The sequence below is a fragment of the Balaenoptera physalus genome (genome assembly GCF_965194825.1).
Source record: "Balaenoptera physalus genome assembly, chromosome: 14".
Lineage (NCBI taxonomy): Eukaryota > Metazoa > Chordata > Mammalia > Artiodactyla > Balaenopteridae > Balaenoptera > Balaenoptera physalus.
The window spans coordinates 39253249-39273108 of NC_138893.1; the positions used below are offsets into that span (position 1 = coordinate 39253249).

General features: G+C 45.0%; 2 protein-coding genes across 23 annotated transcripts in view; one reads left to right on the top strand and one right to left on the bottom strand.

Moving 5' to 3' along the window:
• Positions 1–2171, bottom strand: part of CASP7 (caspase 7) — a 43017-nt gene extending 40846 nt beyond the window's left edge. The window contains exons 1-2 of one of the 6 annotated variants that reach the window (XM_082424039.1): positions 1960–2010; positions 1230–1297 (exon numbers count right to left, since the gene is read on the bottom strand). Coding sequence is in view for 1 of the 6 variants with exons in the window: in XM_082424038.1 (XP_082280164.1) it covers positions 1960–2055 (96 nt within the window). In the remaining 5 variants the exon portion in view is untranslated. The other 5 variants (XM_082424040.1, XM_082424038.1, XM_082424043.1 and 2 more) reach the window with 5 other exon arrangements.
• An 8755-nt stretch (positions 2172–10926) lies between these two features.
• Positions 10927–19860, top strand: part of NRAP (nebulin related anchoring protein) — a 69798-nt gene continuing 60864 nt past the window's right edge. For 12 of the 17 annotated variants that reach the window (XM_082423249.1, XM_082423259.1, XM_082423250.1 and 9 more), the window contains exons 1-5: positions 10928–11175; positions 11492–11586; positions 12161–12248; positions 16902–17006; positions 19495–19599. In XM_082423249.1, coding sequence (XP_082279375.1) covers positions 11104–11175; positions 11492–11586; positions 12161–12248; positions 16902–17006; positions 19495–19599 — 465 coding nt within the window. In that variant the 5' untranslated portion in view covers positions 10928–11103. Of the gene's footprint in view, positions 11176–11491; positions 11587–12160; positions 12249–16901; positions 17007–19494; positions 19600–19860 lie in introns of all 17 variants that reach the window. The other 5 variants (XM_082423262.1, XM_082423255.1, XM_082423257.1 and 2 more) reach the window with 2 other exon arrangements.

Consider the following 19860-nt stretch of genomic DNA (forward strand, 5'->3'; position numbering starts at 1 on the left):
TAAGACAACATTCAACTGTTAACCCTCACTGGTATTTTAAAATCACATTAATATTTTAAACAGCTTTTGTGGAGACTGAAAAAAAAGTTCCTCTAGTGATTATTTCTATACATACTTAATAGGCGACTGGTACAGATCTGGTAGGAAATCAGTTCCCAGCTACTGTCTGAATTTCATTGCAGCTGCTTCCCCTGAAAAGTGACATAATACAACTTGTGCCTCACTCTTGCCCCAATGAAGACAATCTTCCTAAAAGGCTCAAAGAGAAGCAGCCCAGGGGACCTCCACCGTTCACCTCCGGCACCTGGAGGGGGAGGGGGTTCTGCTGGGCACTGAAGTACTCCACTGTCCCCTGATGCTCATGACACTGCTAGGAGGCTGTATTGCAGAAGAAACTTCAGTTTTCTCAGAGAGGTTAAGTAACCTGCCCAAAGCCACAGAGCTAAGAGGAAGCAGAAGTGGATTATGAACCTAGGCGGTGACGGGCTACCTGGGATGAAGGTCAGGCCATAGGCCCTAAAGGAGGAAATAGCCTGTAAGTAAACTAAGGTTAGGGCCACGTCCTTGGCCAGCCCAGGAGTTCAAGGGAAATGGCTGGGAATGACTCAGAATCACCCACATATAATTTTACTGCCCCCCAAAAAGCGAAGTTGAATACAATGGTGAAAGGCTGCAGCCTGAGAGTCCTGCCTTCTTCCGCTTCCTCAAGGAATCTTCGAGAGCCGTGCACAAGGGTACCTGAACGAAGATGACAGCGGCTTACGTGTAGCCTGCTAAGCCCTGACAGATGCACGGCTATGCTCCACAATCACCTCATTCCATCGTCGCAGCAACCGTCAGCCCGGGCCCACCACTAACCCCATTTCACAGACAAGCAAAGAGAGGGCCAAGGCCCCACAGCTGACGGGCAAGGAGGCGAGAGAACGAACCCCTCCCGCCCTCCTAAATCCACCCCTCCTTCTTTTCCAAATCCCGAACAGTACCGGGTGTCCCAAGCCCGGGGACCAGAATGGAAGGGAGGACAAGCTGAGAAAAGCAGGCGATGGTGTGGGTGGCGGAGAGCCTTCTCCTCCGAAGTTGAGCGCCGGCCGTCGGGGCCGCATAGCCCGAAGGGACCGGGCCCCCACCGACTGCGCTCGGCGGGAAGGGAGGAAGGAGGCAGGGGAAGGCAGGGCAGAAGCGCGGCGGCGGGCGGAAGAGGCGCCGGCGGAGGCGGGGGCCAAAGTTACCGTTCCCTCGACGACCGGGAGGCCAGAGCTGGCGGCCGTCTCCGTCTCTCCGCCGAGAGGGTCTGCGGCTGCTCGAACGAAAGCGAAAGTAAAAGCCCCTACGCGGCCAGGGGAGGAGTCGCCCGGGGCTGGAAACGGACCGGGCAGGCGGGGCTGCGGACGCCGCCTCCAGCTCGGAACTCCGCGCTCCGCAAAGTCGGCCGCGCGCAAGACCACCAGGCCGCCGCGCGCCCCTTCGGGGAGAGCGCGCCCAGCCCAGCCGGCCAACTGTCGCGCGCGCCATCGTCGGAGGGCGCCCTGGGCAAAGCTGGCCGCGGGCACCGGAGAGCGTGCTGGGCGAAGTTTGCGCAGCTCTAACACCGCGCTCCAAGTGACCCGGAGAGCGCGGTCCGCAAACCCGCCGCACGCGGCCTCCCCATGCAGGCGAACTGAAGAGCGCGCCCTGCCGACTTCGCGGCTCTGGACGATGGGGCGCTCGTCGGAGGCCCCCGCTCCTGCCCGGGTCTACACCTGGACTTCGGCCTCCACACCAGCTCCGGGACCCAGTTCCCAAGGCCCGAGGACGCCTCCCCCGCCAGACCCTGACCCCAGTATGCGCGGGCTGCGCCCCTCGGGGGGACGGGGCGCCCACATCTGCAAGAGCTACCGTCTCCCAGGGGCCCGCGCTGGGAGCCGCCCTGGTCTCCCGCCTTCCAGAACTTGCTTCCAGTCCCTGGCGCGCCTTTCTCACCCTTGGGCAGCAGGACGCTAACTCCGTTTCCTGCAGAGCGCGTCCCCAGTGCCTAACACCGCCTGCTGGCCTGGATGTAGCGCCAGAATCATTCATGGACTATTTATTGAGCGCCCCCATGTGTCAGCCACTGGGTACGTGGCCGTGACTTGGTCTAATGTGGGAGAGTCAGTGAGTCCCCCCAACACCACTTCACCCCGGCGTCTCCCGCACCCGCAGCACCCACGCACCTTCCCACATTTGTCCTTTTTCAACCTGAGGCCTCCAAGGCCTTGCTCTCCGAGACTCCTCAGGGGACCAGCTAATGAACACAGTCTCACTGAGGTGTAAATAGCTGAGGAGAAATTACAGTTTTATTCACACCAGAGATGTTGGCTGTGAAACTATCAACGCCTTGAGTGAAAGGAGTGAACCTTCGTGGTGTGACATCGTGCAAGAACCACATCTTGCCTTTTATTTGCTCTCCTCTGGGACTGAGACTTCAATATTGTCCGTAAAATCTCACCAGGTAAGGACACTTTCTTGGTTTAAGAAAGACTGGTCCCAGGCAAGGGTAAGGGAGTAATTATAATTTATTAACTTCTGCCAGAATACTGAATTTCTGAATATTTTAAACAGGCAGTTACACTATTTCCACTATGGCTGTGCTCTAGGCTGACCTTTTGTGCCACTCCCACCCCCCAATTCGTATGTTGAAGCTTAATCGCTAAAGTGATGGCATTAGGAGGTAAGGCCTTTGGGAGGTGCTTAAATCTTGAGGGTGGAGCCCTGGTGAATGGCATTAGTGCCTTTGTAAAGGAGACCAGACAGAGCTCCCCGGCCTTTTCCACCACAGAGAGAAATTGCAGTCTGCAACCCAAAGAGGGCTTTGACTAGAACCCAGCCATACTGGCACCCTGATCTTGGCCTTCTAGCCTCCAGAACTGTGAAGGATAGATTTCTGTTGTTTATAAGCTACTCAGTCTGTGGTATTTTGTCATAGCAGCCAAAACAGACTAAGACAGGCTGCACTACTCTCTTTAATACCCATATTTGCAGGACTTCCCTGGTAGTGCAGTGGTTAAGAATCTGCCTGCCAATGCAGGGGAAGGGGGTTCGAGCCCTGGTCCAGGAAGATCCCACATGCCGCAGAGCAACTAAGCCCTACTGAAGCCCGTGCGCCTAGAGCCCATGCTCTGCAACAAGAGAAGCCACTGCAATGAGAAGCCTGCACACTGCAACGAAGACTCAATGCAGCCGTAGATAAATAAATAAATAAATTTTAAAAATAATAAATTTACGCTTAAAAAAATACCCATATTTGCAAAATATCAGGCAGACTAAATTATTGTAGACACAAAGATAATTTACTTTTTGCAGGAATTCAATTGTGAATCACGTGAGAAATGAAAAATCCTATTAGTAAGGCAAATAAATTACTCTAATTTATCTGATTTATGAAATTGTTTTTGCAAGTTATTCCTGAAATATGATGAAACAGTGTTAGATGTGGAGGAGCCTTAACAACTAATCTCTCTGCTCATATTATAGATAAAGAATCTGAGGCTCAGAGAGGTTGCCAACATCACAAGCTTTCTAGTGGAAGAACCAGGATCAGGTTGCCTAGAAAAATAATGAATTTTTCATCCACAAGAAGGTTCTACCATAAATTATATCATGCAATTGTTAAAATGTGTTGCACACAGGAATTCATTGCTGGCTCAGGTAGAAAGGCGGTTTGAAGGAAAACTTTCTTTTTTCAGTTCCATAGTGTAGACTGGCACGGGAACTCCAAATGTATCGCTCCGAGGCTGGATTCTCACTGTACCAACAAATAAAATCGTAGATATGTGAAAGGGAAGAAACAATTTTGAACTTTTCCTCTATAATAATTGTACTGACCCTTTAGATCCAAATGATAGTCTCTTCTAATTGTATTTCCTGTGTTTCTCCAGCCTTGGCCCATATCATTGTTTTCCTTGGCCCATATCATTGTTTTCTGCTTCCTTTCCAAACTCCATATTGAGATGGTTTCCCAAGGGCTGGCCTCATGGGTGCCCCTGGGCTGGTCCCTCTGGACCTTGCCTCCCACCCTCTGCTCTGGTCACCAGGCTGCTGCTGCTAATCTTGCCAAGCTCTGCAGTCCCACCCTCGCCCTGCGGGCACTGCACCCCCCAAGGGGTGCCACCGGTGATTGCTTCTCCAGCTGTTCACAGGACAGCTCAGGCCAGGCTATGGCTTCGTACAGGACTCCACTGAAGGATAATCCCTTGGATAACAGAAATGCCACTCTTAGGACTCACAGGCCCAAACCCAGACTCTGTCTGAGGCACCAGCAGACTTCTGCAAAGGGGGAGAGGGGTGAGTGGGAAGCTCAGGGTCCAGGCAGAATTCCCTGGAAGGAGGAATTGATGCTGTACCTATTAACCACTGCCTCTAAGCTCCCTGGTCTGTTCTGTGAAAATGCAAGCGGGCCCTTTGCGTGTGGCCCCATGTTCAGCTTTGCCAGTAGGGGGCGCTGGAGAAAGATTGCAGGAAGTAAAGCTTTTACTCCCTGGTTCTGGTGTGTCTGACATGCTTTTGAGGAATCGGGCTCATGCAGAAGGGGTGGCTTCTCAAGTTCCTATACCGCACGTGGCTTCCCCAGCGCACAGCTGTGCCTGCTGGCCAGCAACACCCAGCAGCTAGCAGCTTCCCTGGCACCCCCTTCAGGTGATTTTGTAGCAGGGTGCCTCCATTGAGACAACTCCCCATGAACAGCTCTCTCAGGCACCTAGAGGGTAGATTTCCAGAAAGTTCTAGAGGACAGAGTTCTAGCAAGTTTCACTGGCACAGCCCCATAATAACTTCCCTGCATCTAGTAAGCCATGAACGTGCTCTCTCCAGTAAGGTTTGGGTCACAGCTCTGGGGTGGGGAGTCTCTTCTTTAGGCCCTCTAAGGGCAGTGACAAGTTAAGTTATGTCATGTTATGTTGTTCTGGAGTGGATTGTGTCTCCTGCCTCCAAATTCGTATGTTGAAATCCTAACCACCAGTACCAAGGAATGTGACTTTATTTAGAGATAGAGTTTTTTTTTTAATTAATTAATTAATTAATTTTATTTATTTTTGGCTGTGTTGGGTCTTCGTTTCTGTGCGAGGGCTTTCTCCAGTTACGGCGAGCGGGGGCCACTCTTCATCACGGTGTGCGGGCCTCTCACTGTCGCGGCCTGTCTTGTTGCGGAGCACAGGCTCCAGACGCGCAGGCTCAGTAGCTGTGGCTCACAGGCCTAGTTGCTCCGCGGCATGTGGGATCTTCCCAGACCAGGGCTCGAACCCGTGTCTTCTGCATTGGCAGGCAGATTCTCAACCACTGGGCCACCAGGGAAGCCCAGAGATAGAATTTTTAAAGAGGTAAAATGAGATCATTAGGGTAGGCCCTAACTGAATATGACTGATGTCCTTATAAGAAGAAATTAGTACACAGATACACACAGAGTGAAGATGACCATCTACAAGACAAGGAGAGAGGCCTTAGAAGAAATCAACCGTGCTGACACTTTGATTTCAGACTTCCAGCCTCCAGAACTGTGAGAAGGTAAATTTCTGTTGTTTAAGCCACCCAGTCTGTGGCACTTTGTATGGCAGCCGTAGCAAACTAATACATATGTTATCTTCAAGTGTGCTATGTCTGTAATAGCTGTATTTTTTTAAGTTCTCTTTACTTCTTACTCTTGATATTACAATCCCCTGTTATAGTTAATCATTTGATGTATCAACCTGTCCCTGTTCAGATTACTGGGTGGTTTCTCTCTCCTGACTGGACCCAGGAAGCTAGACCTATGTATCCTGAATCCAAGGGCTGCCTCCTTTCTGATTCTGTGGCCTTCAGCAGTTGGGAATATCCATTTCTTGATTCAGAGGGAAAGCTCCCCCCCACCCACAGTGTGTGTTGTGGTCCTCTGGTCCAGGGAAAGGCAACCACAGCAGAAGTTCAGGCTTCCCCAAGGTGAGGAAAGATACTTGCCTAACTATGGTCACCACCATCTATTGCACAGACCTCATGACTGCATGGAGGAACATGATTCTGAAGTCATCAACGGGTGCCCATGGAACTTTATTCTGCCCCTGTCTAAACCCATGTGGTCACCCCCAACAAATTCCCCCAGACATAAAGGGATGGGGGTGGGAATTCTGACCTGGGAAAGCATGACAGCTAGAGACAAGCCCTCGCTTCATTAATTTTCCACCCCAAGTATTGGTCACATCTTGCACAGTGCAGAGGAGAGGAAGGATGGAACAGAATTGACACCATCAGCTGGAAAGGAGGACAGTGGGAGTTCATGGTGTACCTCATACAAACACTTTCCTTTACCCTTAGCACAATCAGTTTCCTTGAGTGATTGACCCTTGGGATACCCTATGCCACATCCCCTCGGCTCACCAATAGCTCCTTGCATGGCACCAGGACCTCCTTAAGTTCCTGCAGTAGCACCCCTCTGTTCCTCTGCCTCTGGGCTTCCTCCAGAGCCATAGAAGTCTGTTCAGCTCGTGCTGAGGGTGTACCCTAGAGGTGTAGAGAGTTATTGCCCCTGAGAGTACTTGCAGCCGATGGGAGGTGAGAATTGGGTGGATAAGTGTCCCAGCCTCCTGTCCTTCAGTGGGACGGTTTGGGGGCACATTCTACACGATTCCTCAGAGGGTCCCTAGCAAGACTGAGCCCTAGTTGCCCACAGTGGTAATTAGATCAGGATGGGCCCTTATTGACTCTTCTTCCTCTGGCTCACTCACCTCAAACCCTCACTCCTGCCTTGTGGGATCACCGCCCAAAGCAAGCACCTGCGGCCAAGTGCTCATCTCAAGCTCCACTTTTGGGAGAACCTAGACTAAGGGAGGCACGCACCCCCAGCACGGGAGGAGCAAGGCCAATCTAACCAGAGTGACGATGACGGAGTGAAGGCTTTGGTAGCTTTCTTGTTACTTCACATTTATCATCTCTCTGTAATTTCAAAACCATTTGGCATCCATGGCCCCGGAGGGCACTGGAAATGATTCAGGGCTGGGAAGAATTACCTCATAGTCTCGATGACAGAACCAAGATACAAAAAGATCTTGACCGGCTGAAGCAATGGGGCCGCCATCAACAGGATGCAGTTTAAAAGAGAGAAATGAGTGCTACATTTAAGTTCCAAAAGGAAATCGATCGCCTGTATACTGAACATGATAGTCATTGATGTGAAACAAAATGTGGGGTTTTTCATTGATCACAATCTCCCTATGAGTCAAGACTTAAAAAAAAAAAAATGAGCCAAAGCAATATGGGACACTGTTGGCAAAAGCATCCAGATCAAGGATTAACAAGCCTCTACAGGGTCTGGCTTTGGCTTACCATCACCAAGCCCGAGTCCTGGGCTCTCTGCTGATTGGACAATGTATCAGACACCTCTCAGGAGCCACTTTCCATCCACTTAGCCTCACCTGTCTTAGACCTTTGCCCATGTATGCCAGTCCAGCCTGGGCGGTGGCAGCTAGCTCTGTATGGGCCCTGGCCATCTTCACTGTTGCTGCTTTTGCTTTTTTCCCCTGTTGCTATTGAGGCATAAGATGCTGTGGGTCTCCCTGGGTGCATACACAGCATGGATGTGTAGGGGAGTTAAAACCCAATGGGGCCAAACTTTCACCAACGGGAGACAGGGGCCAACAGATACTTCCTTCCCGCTTCCTTCCTCTAGCAGACGTTCCTGGGTAGCAGTTGTTTGTGTGGCTTCTTGGAAGGTAGAGACCAAGAGATCCAGTGTCCGGTGGCTTCTTTGGGTAAGGACCCTCGTGTTGACTCTCCCCCCTCCATTTCCTGACTTCTTACTTCTGCTCCCTGGGACCATACTTCTGAACAAAGTCCTTGCACATAAGCCTTTGCCCCAGATTCTGTTTTTTTGGGGAACCCAGGCTAACACACATTGTCTGAACCGATGCCGGGGGCCAGAAGAGCATGTGTGCTCATTGGCTAAGGCTCGGAGGACCTCATGTAATCACTGTGACAAGGGGGAGGGGCTCTACTGGATGTGAGAGGGGTCGGCTGGACACAAGGTCTATCAAGCAGATGAGGGCTCTGTGTCTCTTGCCAGCAACGAGGGTTCATTTTAGGTCCTTCAACTGTCCCATTTCCAGTTCTGCGGGGTTGTTTTTCCTCACTATTTCTGATACATAATAAGTGCCTTTTAAAAGCAGAAGTGATGGTAGGAGTCACATTTAACATCTTTCATTTGGGTCATCCTTGTTTTCACAAGGGTGACCGAGAACTTGTAGCAGCGATGCAATCACAACCTTAGAGAAGTGTTAGGTAGTTTTTTTCTTTAAAGGAAATCTGGCTGCGATTCCTCATCCCTCTGGATGGGGGCAGAGTTCCTTCTCTGCGATTACTGGGGCTTCCAGCCCAGGTCCAGGTAAGGCTGGAGAAATCCCACACAGAGCAAAACGTTTGGGGAACCTATAGGTCTTAGTTCTCTGCCTTTGCTGTTCCCCTTTGTTCAGGCTGCCTTGTGTCACATTTCAGCCTGGGAGTCTTCCTGGGTCTAGAACCCCTACGTAGAGCCTCCTTCCCATGCTGAGAAGGCAGCACTGTGCCCACTCTCCATCTGTGGGGAAACTCACACTGCACCCTCTCCTTAGTGTCATGGCAACGCTGCTCTTCTTCCCTTGCTCTGTGGCCTCCTCCCCCTGGTTCTCCCAACACAACGCAAAAGCACTACTGATTTCTCTCTGCCCTACCTGGGGTCCCTCCAGCAGAGTTTCCTCAGAGCCTTTTCTTTAGGCCACAGATCACTAATTGGTAACCTGCCGTCTAAGTACTGCCCATGTTTCTGTTTTATTGTTTTATTCCCAGTGTTTTACAAAAGAGAGAATTTCAGGTGCAGATGCAGATATCTGGCTTTTCTGGAAAAATCATAATATTTGGCAGTGCCGGGTACTGATTGCCTCATGACAAATTGCTGGGGCGGAGGAGTGGTTCAGATGGGGCCTGTGACCTATGGCTTCACCTCTGTCCCCTGTAGGTATTTTGGTGTGAGTATTAAGTTGATTTCTTTGACTTGATAAATACTTGTTGAGCACCTTTTCCATATCCGACCTTGTTCTAGGCACTGGGGATACAGAAAGGACAACAAGGACCAAGGATCCTATTTTGATGGAACTCATATTTTGATGGAGGAGACGGATAATTTTTAAAGGTAGATATAGTAAGATTTAAGGGGTCAGGTGGTGGCAACCGCTGTGAAGAGCATAAAGCAGGGGGAGGGTCACAGAAGGCAGTGAGCTGAGGAGAGGGACACGTGTGGTGCCATCTTTTGTAAGCTGTTTCTGGAAGGTCTGTTTTAAGTGACATTTAGGTAGATCCCTGAAGGCAATGAGGGGCTTCACAAAGCCAAGAAGAGAGCTTGTCTTCAAGCTGCTCGCTTTCAAGCCTGGGAGGCAAGGGACTGAGCAAGACCTGGAAGGCAAGGACTTCTTGGAACGGTCCAGGATAACATACAGAAGCCGGCATTCAAAGAGTTCTCATCTGTTCTTAGTTTTGCATTCTTGCAGAAGCTACACACGAATTGATATCTTAATAAGTTTGCCGTCCTACTCTTACAAACATCTTTATTTATTTTTTTAAGTTTTATTGAATTATAGTTGATTTACAATGTTATGTTAATATCTGCTGTACAGCAAAGTGACTCAGTTACACATATATATACATATATATTTTTCATATTCTTTTCCTTTATGGTTTGTCCAGGATATTGAATATAGTTCCCTGTGCTATACAGTAGGACCTTGTTTATCCATCCTATATATAATAGTTTGCCTCTGCTAATCCCCAACTTCCAGTCTTTTCCACTCCTACCCCCCTTCCCCTTGGCAACCACAAGTCTATTCTCTATGTCTGAGTCTTTTTTTGTTTCATAGATATGTTCATTTGTGTTGTATTTTAAAGGATTTTTTAAAATTTATTTATTTATTTTTGGCTGTGTTGGGTCTTCGTTTCTGTGCGAGGGCTTTCTCTAGTTGCGGCAAGCGGGGGCCACTCTTCATCGTGGTGCATGGGCCTTTCACTGTCGCGGCCTCTCTTTTTGCAGAGCATAGGCTCCAGACGCGCAGGCTCAGTAGTTGTGGCTCACGGGCCCAGTTGCTCCACGGCATGTGGGATCTTCCCACACCAGGGCTCGAACCCGTGTCCCCTGCATTGGCAGGCAGATTCTCAACCACTGCGCCACCAGGGAAGCCCTGTTGGTTGGTTTTTAATACTTAACAACCAAAGTATTTAAATCCAGCTACTGAAGGTATTATGCTGTAATACATCACGGCTGTGTAAACCTCCCAGGTAGTGGGGCTCATCAGTATATTGTGTTTTTGTGCTAGTTCTCTTGGCTTAGTTTGGCAGGCGGATTCTCAACCACTGCGCCACCAGGGAAGCCCTGTGTTGTATTTTAGATTCCACATATAAGTGATATCATATGGTATTTATCTTTTTCTTTGTCTTATTTCACTTATGTGATCATCTCTAGGTCCATCCATGTTGCTGCAAATAGCATTATTTCTTTTTTATGGCTGACTAATAGTAAACATTTTTAGTAGACAAGGCTAAATTTCAAATATGGTATTTACCCTCCTGTGGAGTGAATCAATCCTGTTTTATTTTCTTTTGCGGGGGGAGCTGGACTTTCTGCTTTAGTCACAGGCCTCACAGAGCCAGCTTTCTCATTTGGTCGTTGGATGAGGGTGTGGTGAATGCCTTGAGTTCTTTTCTTGGGTTATGATCACAGCTAGTGTTAAACTACTACATGCTGCCTGATCATACACGAGGATTCGGTCATCCACATAAACGTGATGCTGGTGTGAGTTCACTTTTCTATTTAGAGAAGCATGTCAGCTAGGAATACCTCCACCTTATTTCCCAGACGCATGCGTGCTGAGCAGAGTTGCCAAAATAGCCCTTTGAGTAAGTGGCAGCTTTAAAAACCATCCAGCTGCTGACTTCAAACTAGAAGGTCAGCAAAGGAAAGTGGAAGTTGGATTCTGAACGGTCAGGGTGCCCACAGAAATTTACTAGGGGTCGAGATTTTGGAGACTCGAACAACTAGACTGGGGCTTCTCCTTGGATTTCTTCCTTGTTACCTATCTTTGTCTTCTCTCTTCGGACTTCAAGATGAATGTGCAAGCTTGCTCCAGGTGTGGGTACGGAGTATACCCTGCTGAGAAGATCAGCTGTCTAGACCAGGTCAGTAGACTTTTCTTGGCCTTTGGGAATCATAACAAACATGGGAAATTTATCTTCTCACATATGGACATGTGGGTTTTTTTAAACCACCAAAATAAGACGCTTTCCCCACCTTTCTTCATTTCTACCCATTTCTAGCTACATCTCCTGTATTGCCTCAATTTTTTTTTATTCATTTATGTATCGTAGCCGTGTGTGTGTGTTTTATCACCATTTTATCCCTAAAGCTCATTTTTTTTTACCCTGAAATATATTTAGAATACTGAGTCTGAAAAAAAAAGGTAATTTTGCTAAATCTTTTCTGTTTGATTTCTAGATATGGCACAAAGCATGTTTTCACTGTGAAATTTGCAAGATGATGCTGTCGGTTAATAACTTTGTGAGTCACCAGAAAAAGCCATACTGTCATGTGTAAGTGTTTGACGCCTCTTCCCACCACCTCTTGAGTTGTGTTTATCTTTTTTATAACAAGTAGCCAACCGGAGGTTCAAATCACACACTCCAGGGTTAAATCCAAGAAATGCCTTCTCAAAAGTTTTTACTTCCATACAATCATTACAGAGACCTAAGACGGGATTTTACGCAATGGACAGAAAGTTGAAAATTTCAGATTTCTTATAAGTAAAAGATCAAATCTATCCACTACAACCTCATGTCAAAGTATTAAATATTGTGCAGAACAGTGTAATTTCCATGAATATGCATGAAGCTTTAAAATGTTTTCTTTTAAATAATTTCAGAATCCTTTTCTATTTCTTCAGAAAGTTTTTAAGTGATCATTTCCAGTTAAATTTGGTCTTTAAGTTAAATAGGTTGAATTTATTTGATTAGCCTTTGTTTTCTTTAGGACGCATTGCCTGGAAAATCTTGAATTTAATTATTAGGTTTTATATTTTTGATTTAAAAAATGACTCTGCCTTTAAGAATAGTCAGTCATCTTGGATAAAGTACAGTTCTAATTTTGGTTTATATCTACTTTTTGTAGCCATAACCCCAAGAACAACACTTTTACAAGTGTCTATCACACTCCATTAAATCTAAATGTGAGGAAATCTCCAGAGGCCATTTGTGGGGTAAGTTACTTAATTTTGAATTTCAAAATAGCCTTTAAAGAAGATTTCTTAGCTCAGGCACCTGTTAGGTTTTTAAGTGTCTCTGCCTAGATGTGAACCTGCCCATTTTCTCCACATATACAAGCACAGTATATTTAAATAACAAATATTGCTATTTGCCCTACCACAACATAGAGGCCAATACACAGGATAATCTAGCTTGAATATCTGAGATCCTTGTATCTATTTTAATCTCTCTGTGTCTGCCAGCTCTGGACACCTTGATGCAATAGGCTGTGCATACACTAGGTGCTTAATACATAAAACAAAGTTTATATAGTTGGAAAGTATTACAAAGGCCTTTCCTTTCTTTCCCCATGATATTTTGGTACAGACACTGAAACCTCTAGTTCCGTGCTCTTAAATCTCTCCAAATTCAGTAGTGTTTCAGTTTATTTGCAGTGTTTAAGATCTCTTTCCCTATGGGTAGCGGTAGGTCAAAGATATTTTGATTTGGAACTGATGTTTGGATAGACCAGGAGGCCATATTGATAAACCAACCTCTTTTGAAAAACCAACAGTAGAGTTTTGTCAAATAACTGTTGATTAAATGCTTGCATTTATTAAAATGATGAATCATTTCACTTCCCTCCCCCATGCTCCACAACAAGTTGTTTTTTGGGATGGAGCTAGCAGCTTTCTAAAATTAGAAAATGACACATGAGGTGGAAGGCTCTCTAGTAATCTGCCTTCCTCATGTTACCTTACCTCATCCTGACTCTCCAGCCTGCCCAGGCCATGTCCTCCTGAAGAAAATGGTTTAAATTGAGCTTATCATTATCATGTGGCTCTCTACACAGACTGCCAAGTAGCTTATTTCACTAAATGCTTTGCACCAATTGTGAGTTTATTAATTTTTTTACAAGCTTATATAATATTTACTGTACAGTCAGTTCATTTAATACATTACATTCAATAAAGTAGATACTATTTTTATCCCATTCTACTGGTGAGGAAACTGAGGCTCAGAGAGTTGTTCATATATCATTGATTTCTAAGTATTAACAAGCCTTAAGAATTCACAAGCCATCCTAGATTACTGAGAAGGCTAATTCTTTTAGGATTTTGCTTTCATCTCTGTTTGTTTGGTTTTTGTTGTTGTTGTTGTTGTTTGTTTTCATCTCTTTTTATCTAAGGGCAACTACACAAAATTACAATCAATACTGAATTTAGCTCTCAGTTCGATAGAGTGCCAGACACTCTTTGAGGCCCTTTATCTGTGTGATCTCACTTTTTCTTCACAAGAACCCTCTGTAATATTATCATATTACAGTTGGGGAGGCTGAGGCTCAGAGAGATTAAGTAACTTGCCCAGTTTTACCCGGCTAGTTCAATGGGCACAAATCCAGATCTATCTCACTCTGGGACCTGTATCCTAAACTGCTCCATTGGTCTACTCCCATGTACCTAGGGGGTGGCAAACTCTCTAGGAGGAAAAAAAAAAGCACTTACTTATGTTTACAAACATCCAGATTTTTCTGCAGTTCTGGGGCCAGAGTTTGACAGACTGAACACAAGGAGACGTACTTATACATCAGAGTACTATTTCTATTTATTACAAAAAGATCCATAATATCTGTATCTTTCATCCTATGCGAGGTGTCGACTGGCATGTCCCCCTTACGCTCTTACAACAGGTCACAAAGTATTTACCTTTTTTTGAGGTGGTAGTGGATTCACTTTCTTTTAACTTGTATGACAGGCCCGACCTGGAGCAAGATCATTGCTGGCTCTGTTTCCAGCCACAGACAGTGATGTGAGCTTCTCAGGAAGCCTGTGTGTGTGTATTTGTTCGCATCTATGTAAATATATGTGTATGTGTATAAAAATGTATGTGTGCATATGGAGAGTGTATGTATGTGTGTATGTAGGTGTGAATATGTGTACACATGTATACATATGTGTGTACATGGTGCATATGCATGTGTGTATGTATATGTACATGTGTATACATATCTGTGTGCACATCTGTGCATGTGTGTGGTGTGTGTATGTGTGTATGCGTATATGTGTTATCTCTGTGTGTATGGTGGATGTGTGTTTACATGCATGTGTATGTACATGCATATGTGTGTACATGCGTATGTGTGCATGTGTGTACACACATATGTGTGGGTGTGTACATACATATGGGTGTGTACATGCATATGTGTGTGTGTGTGTGTGTGTGTGTGTACTGAACAATTGACTGCTGAGACCCCTTTCTCCTCCTTTCCCACCAGGGAAAAAATCAAATGGACAACGATGTCCGTTCTAGGCCCCAGATCTTTTTTTTTTAAAATAAATTTACTTACTTATTTATTTTCGGCCACGTCGGGTCTTGTTGCTACATGCGGGTTTTCTCAGTTGCAGCGAGCGGGGGCTACTCTTCGTTGCGGTGCGAGGGCTTCTCATTGCGGTGGCTTCTCTTGTTGTGGAGCACAGACTACAGGCGCAAGGGCTTCAGTAGTTGTGGCACATGGGCTTATCTGCTCTGCGGCATGTGGGATCTTCCCAGACCAGGGCTCAAACCCATGTCCCCTGCATTGGCAGGCGGATTCTTAACCACTGCACCACCAGGGAAGTCCCCAAGGCCCCAGATCTTATAACCATTCTAGGGAGTGTGGTGGATTACTTTCTTACTCCCTTTTCTTCTCTGAGAGACTTTGCCAATTGAATAAAAAAACAGATTCATGGTGCACATGCTAAAATAAAAAAAAAGGAAAGAAAGGGATGCTTCAGTAATGGTGATGAAGGACAAAAGTAAAGATTTTAAGTTGGCATTTGAAGGAGGTTGACATTTTTCTGTATTTTAAATGTCATTCTTTAAAAAGTAAATGAATAAATAAATATTTACTAAGACAAAATTTCCTGTTTGGTAGGTGTGAATGGAACTTTTAATAGAATAGAACATCTGGGTTCCCTTCTATTTGGAGAATGAACTTTAGCCCTTAATGCTTCCTTACCCCACTATTAACAGTTACGGCTTTTTCTCTCTTCCTGCTTCCTCTGAATAATCACGAGTCCTGTGAAAGGTCTCTGGGGAGGCAGGCACGGCCCCCACCGCCACCCCCCGCCCCATGATGGATTTGTCCTGTGAGACGGGGCAGCAGATATGGCTTCCTGTTTATTTTGGTCATGTGATTCTGATTCCGTAAGTCAATGGCTCTCAAGGAGGGCAGTTTTGCCCCCCAGGTGATGTCTTGGGACTTTTTTTGGGTCAGAACTAGGAAGGTAGGAATACTGTTGGCATCTGGTGGATAGAGACCACCTATCCTGGTCAGCGTAGTGCCATGCACTAGACAGTCCCCCCCAACAAATAACGAACTGGCCCCAAATATCAGTGGAGCTGCCAACAAGAAACTTTGCCTTGAGTCTGTGTAATGTTTGTGGTAGTTTCTCAAAATCCAAGGGGAAAAAACATGTTAAGATCTCTCAATTTATCTATTTTAAAGTATACATATTAGTGCAGTGTTAAGCAAGCCCAGACAAAGTGCCCTTGACAGGGAACTAGAATTCCTGGATTGTGAACCTGGCTCTGCTAAATCATTGAATGATTTCAATAAGTTCATTTCTCTTCTCTGAGCTTCTTTCCTCACCTGTAAAATTAATGACTTAAACTTCAACTTGTTAAAGTTGCAGGTTTCTGGGCCCCATCTTGGATCTCATACGTTATGATATCTGGGTTTGGACTTAAGACCTGATTTTTTTCTTTTGTTATTAGTTCTCTTTATGTTCTCCTTAAGAAATCTTTGCCTATTCCAAAGTTATGAAGATATTGTTAGATGTCAGTTCTCCTCAAATTGATCTACACATTCAATGCAATCCCAGCCAAAATCCTGGTGTTTTTCATAGAAATTGACAAACTGATTCTAAAATTGATATGTACATACAATGATTCTAGAGTGGCCAAGAAGTCTTGAAGAGCAAAATCAATGGACTTAGGTTACCAGATTTCTAGACTTACTATAAAAGTAGTAGTAATTAACTCAGCATGGTATTGGTGTAAGAATGGACAGATAGACCAGTAGAAAACAATACAACATCCAGAAATAGAGCTGCACATATGTGGTCACTTGAGTTACAACAAAGGCACCACTGCATTTCAATGTAGCAAGAATGATCTTTAAATAAATGGTACCGGAGCGATTGGACACTTGCGTAGAAAAAAATGAACCTTGATATCTACCTCATACATAAAAATTAACTCAAGGTATGTTATAGATCAAGATGTGAAAGGTGAAATTATAAAGCATAGGAGAACACCTACATGAATTTGGGGAGCCAGCATTTAACAAGCTCCCTGGGTGTTGCACAGGCCAAAGTTAAGAATAACTGCTCTAATGTCTAGTGTTTTCTAAGCTGAACACTTGGTGTTGTGTGATTAGCTCGTAGAGATGTTGCCTTTTTAACTGCACTGCTAAATAGAGCTTTGCACACAGCAGGTGCTTTCTGTGTGCCCTTTGGCTGGTGGTACAGATGAAGCTGGTGGTGACACTGACAGCTGTGGCTTGTAGTGCAGTTAAGATGCTTTGCAGTTGAGACTTAGGATCCCCGCCCCAGTTCAGCTGTATATCATTTGTTTCCTTTCTCTTTTCTGATGGAAACATTACCGATAATATCTTCATTGTGCAGATCGATGACGAAGACGATGGCCAACGGTTTAAATCGGTTTTTCACTGGGACATGAAATCCAAGGATGGGGCGACTGCACCTAACAGGCAACCATTGGTGGATGAGGTGAAGGAAGAGTTATAAATGGCTTTGGAAACAGAGAAAAGAATGACACACTGTGCAAATGAAATGTATTATCAGTATTACTTCTAGAGGGCATTGGTTACGCTTTCTTTTATCCAGTTTGTAATTCCAGCTGTCTGCAGAAGACCCAGCATCACCCCAGCCAAATCTGCTCCAGTCCAAGCTCACTGACTTCTCCCTTCCAACCACTGTGTTTCTGTCACTGGGATCAGCCACCAGGCTGGAAACCAAGGCTGCCTTTTCTTCTTCTTGACCCTTCACTCAGCTCCACCCCTTCCCTCCCATTTCACTCTCCCAGCTCTGAGCCCCATCATCTCCTGCCTGGACCTTTGTGAGGACCTTCCCTCTCCTGGCTTTGCCCCTCTCCAGCCTGTCATGTGACATCGGTCACACACATCTTCCTGCTTGACTCTGATTTACTCTTCCCATCACCTGAGAATTCGTGGTCATTCTCCATTGACAGCCTCATCATTTCAAAATTCCGCAGCCATTTGCTTTTAATGACCCACATAAAACAGTCCAAACAGTGCAAAGCTAACCCTATGTCCACTATCTCCAATCCCAGTTCCTTCTGTAGAGGTACCCATTGTTGTCAGTCTTGTGGGTATCCTTCCAGACTCTCTCTCCTCATTTACAAATTAATATCTATATAATTTATTTTTTTGTTACTTACATTTATATATGACTACTGCCACTTATTGAAGGACCTTTAATGAGTTATTTAACCATTCTTTTCTTTGGCTTTCTTTAAGTTCAATTTTTAAGTGAACTTCAAACAGTTCCTGATTCACAGAACTATTGTAAAAATAGAAGAGTACATGTTTTTTTCCCTTAGAAGAGTACATGTTTTTTTCCCTTAGAAGAGTATATAAATGTAAAGATCTTAGAACACTGGTTGGCACAATAAATATCAGCTAGCATTTCTTATGGAAAATTATAGATGTATATTTCTATTGAAATGTATAATTTTGTTTTTCCGTGAAACAATATGCATTGTTTTACAACTTGCATTTTTCGCTCAACAAATACCCTGGAGATGTTTCTGTGTCAGCAACCTTTTAAGCTGTTGTAGGTGGGTAGATCATGGGTGCAATCATTAAGAGAGGATGTATCATGCTTTCTTATTGATGGGCAGGGTTATTCCCATTTTTTTTCTGTTATGAATTTGCAGTGAACACCTTTGTGCAAGACCTCTTTTGGACACAGTGAGTGTTTCTCCAGAATAGATAATGGAAAATGAGGTTGCTAGATCAAGAGTCTGTGCTTTTTTAATTTTAATGGACAAACTGTCAAATTTCTGTCTAAAATGGCTGTACGTTTTATATTCCCACAGGCAGAGTATGAGAATACCCGTTTCCCACAGACTCACCAACACTTGGTATTACCAGATACAAGTTTTAACAACCTGTATTTTGTTGTTTGAATTTAAACTTCCCTGATTGGGAGTGTAGTTGAGCATATTTTCACATGTGAATTATCTGTCTTTCCAGATCGCCAAAAGATGGTCTGTGCAGCTTGCCCCACCTCCAGCCCACTTGGTTCCTCATCCTTACTCCCAAGTCCAATCAAACCCACCTCCTCATGGTCTTTCACATGAAGCCTATCACTGCCTTCATGCTTTTATTCATAGAAGTCCCCACTCCGAGAATTTATTCAACATATATTTATTGAGTATTATATGCCAGGCATAGTTCCAGGCTACTGGAATACATCACTGCACAAAACAGATAAAAATCCCTGCCTTCATGGAACTGACCTCCTAGAGTAGATGTTTTTCTTTTTCCCTTTGCATCATCTGTCAACTGACCTTAGCCCTGGAGGACCAGCTCAAATTCCTGTCCAAAACAGGGGCCATCATATACAGATTGCTTTTTCAAAACTCTCACTGTGTTTTGTCTTCAATACAGTACATTTAAGCACACAAATGTTCTCTAATAGCTCATTGTTTCATATGTTAGTTTTATCTCCATAGATAGATCACAAGTATCTTAAAAGAGAAACTTTGATTTCTTCTTCTTTTTTCTTTTTTAATTTTCTTTTCCTAGTGTTAACTGCTTAATCTAATGCTTGGCACGCAACGGGTAGCAGGTTTCTGAAGCTTGGCTGAATAGTGCTGATTAGTCTCAGATGGCCTGTCCACAGCAACTCCCCGCTGCCCATCTTGGTGCAATAATGAGCAAAGAAATGTTAAGTTACATTTGGAACTCTTCTATGATATAAGTGAATCTCAGAAAGTTTGGTTATTTAGCATATTAGGTTATTTTCTCGTTTGAAAAAAAATGAACATTCTGGTTAGGTGAGACCCACCATAGAGCAAGAGGAGTTTATAGTTTTTAGAGAATGTCTATTTTTTCTATCTTATATTGGCAATGTATGTGAGTGTTGCCGGGAGGGTGGGGTAGGTAGGGGGATCTTACCAGGCAAATGTGTGGGGTGTGTGTTTGTATACATTTGTGTTTTTCCTCTATAGAGAGCCTATTGGACTGGATATGGGGAAGGGAATGCTTGGCGCCCAGGAGCTCTGCCAGACGCTGAAGTCGTAAGGATGGCTAAGGCTCGAAAGTCACTGGGTGAGGTAAGGGCCCTGGAAAGTTACTTTAGCAATTAGTTTGAATGTTCCTTTATTTTAAGATTGTGGTAGACAGAATACTGGCCCTCCCCGAAAGATTCCCATGTCCTAATCCCTGGAACCTGTGTATATGCTACTTTGCCTGGCCAAAGGGATGTTACAGATATGATTACGGTAAGGATTTTTCTTTTTTATTGAAGTATAGTTGATTTACAATGTTGTGTTAGTTTCTGATGTACAGCAAAGTGATTCAGTTATACATACACA